General features: G+C 56.0%; 1 protein-coding gene across 1 annotated transcript in view; it reads right to left on the reverse strand.

Moving 5' to 3' along the window:
- Positions 1-600: 600 nt before the first annotated feature.
- MRPL52 (mitochondrial ribosomal protein L52) overlaps positions 601-1184 on the reverse strand; it is a 3761-nt gene continuing 3177 nt past the window's right edge. The window contains exon 5 of the mRNA XM_015850934.1: positions 601-794. Within this exon, the coding sequence (XP_015706420.1) occupies positions 660-794 (135 nt within the window). The 3' untranslated portion in view covers positions 601-659. The remainder of the gene's footprint in view (positions 795-1184) is intronic.

The raw sequence follows: 1184 nt of genomic DNA on the forward strand, positions 1-1184 counted from the left end.
TATATGGTCAGGCCACGCCCCCCCCAATGGTCCTAAATGGGGCTGCAGGCCACGCCCACATTTAGACCCCGCCCCCTCGGGGGAGCACAGCCAATGGGAGCGCAGCGTGTGGCCACACCCCTCCCCTCCATCCCTTATATGGTGCTTGTGGGCGTGGCCTCCCTTTGACCCTGCCCCCCATTGTCGTGCGAGCCAATGGGCTTCGAGCAATGCAAATGAGGGGGCGTGGCTCAGCCTTAAAGGGGGTGTGGCTTATTCAAGTGGGCGTGGCTTATTGAAGGGGGGCGTGGCTTATGAAAGGGGGCGGGGCCTTCCGCAGAGCGGAGCGCTCTGATTGGCTGACGGAAACGTTTTAATTTTAAGGCCATTTTTTTACCGTTTTTTAGGGTTTTTTGGGGTTATTTTATAATATAAGGGGTTGGGTTTATAATGGCGGCCATTAAAACCCCCCTCCCCCCCTTTAATCCCCTTTAAAAACCCGCTGGACGGGGTTAAAAAGGGGGGAAGGGGGCGGGGCTAAGCCAGGCCACGCCCCCTAATTCAACCGACCAATCAGGAGAGGGAGGGGGGGGGTTTGATTGACAGCTCGTAGTACCTTAATGAATGAATGGAGGCCGTTCAAGATGGCCGACGACGCGACGCCATCTTGGTTTTGTCCTTTATTGTTTTGGGGGGGAAAAGGGAGATTTGGGGACCGGCCCTTTAAGGCGGAGCTGGGGGAGGGGCTTAAAGGGGAAGCTCCGCCCCTTTGGTCTGACGGCGTCCAGTGATTGGATGAGGGACACGGCGCGGAGCTGAAGGGGGAGAGAGACCCATAGAGACCCATAGGGACCCATAGAGACCCATAGGGACCCATAGAGACCCATAGGGACCCATAACACCCCATAGATCCCCATATCACCCCATATCACCCCATAAGTGCCCCATAGAGACCCACAGATCCCCATAGATCCCCATATCCCCCCACAGACACCCCATATCTCCCCATAGAAACCCTATATTTCCCCATAGATACCCATAACACCCCACAGAGATCTCATAGGGCCCCACAGAGCCCCATAGAGACCCATAACACCCCATAGATCCCCATAGACACCACATATCCCCCCATAGAGCCCCATAGACACCCCATAGATCCCCATATGCCCCCATATCCCCCCATAGACACCCCATATCCCCCCATA

The sequence above is a fragment of the Coturnix japonica genome, unplaced genomic scaffold (genome assembly GCF_001577835.2).
Source record: "Coturnix japonica isolate 7356 unplaced genomic scaffold, Coturnix japonica 2.1 chrUnrandom593, whole genome shotgun sequence".
NCBI classification, from domain to species: domain Eukaryota; kingdom Metazoa; phylum Chordata; class Aves; order Galliformes; family Phasianidae; genus Coturnix; species Coturnix japonica.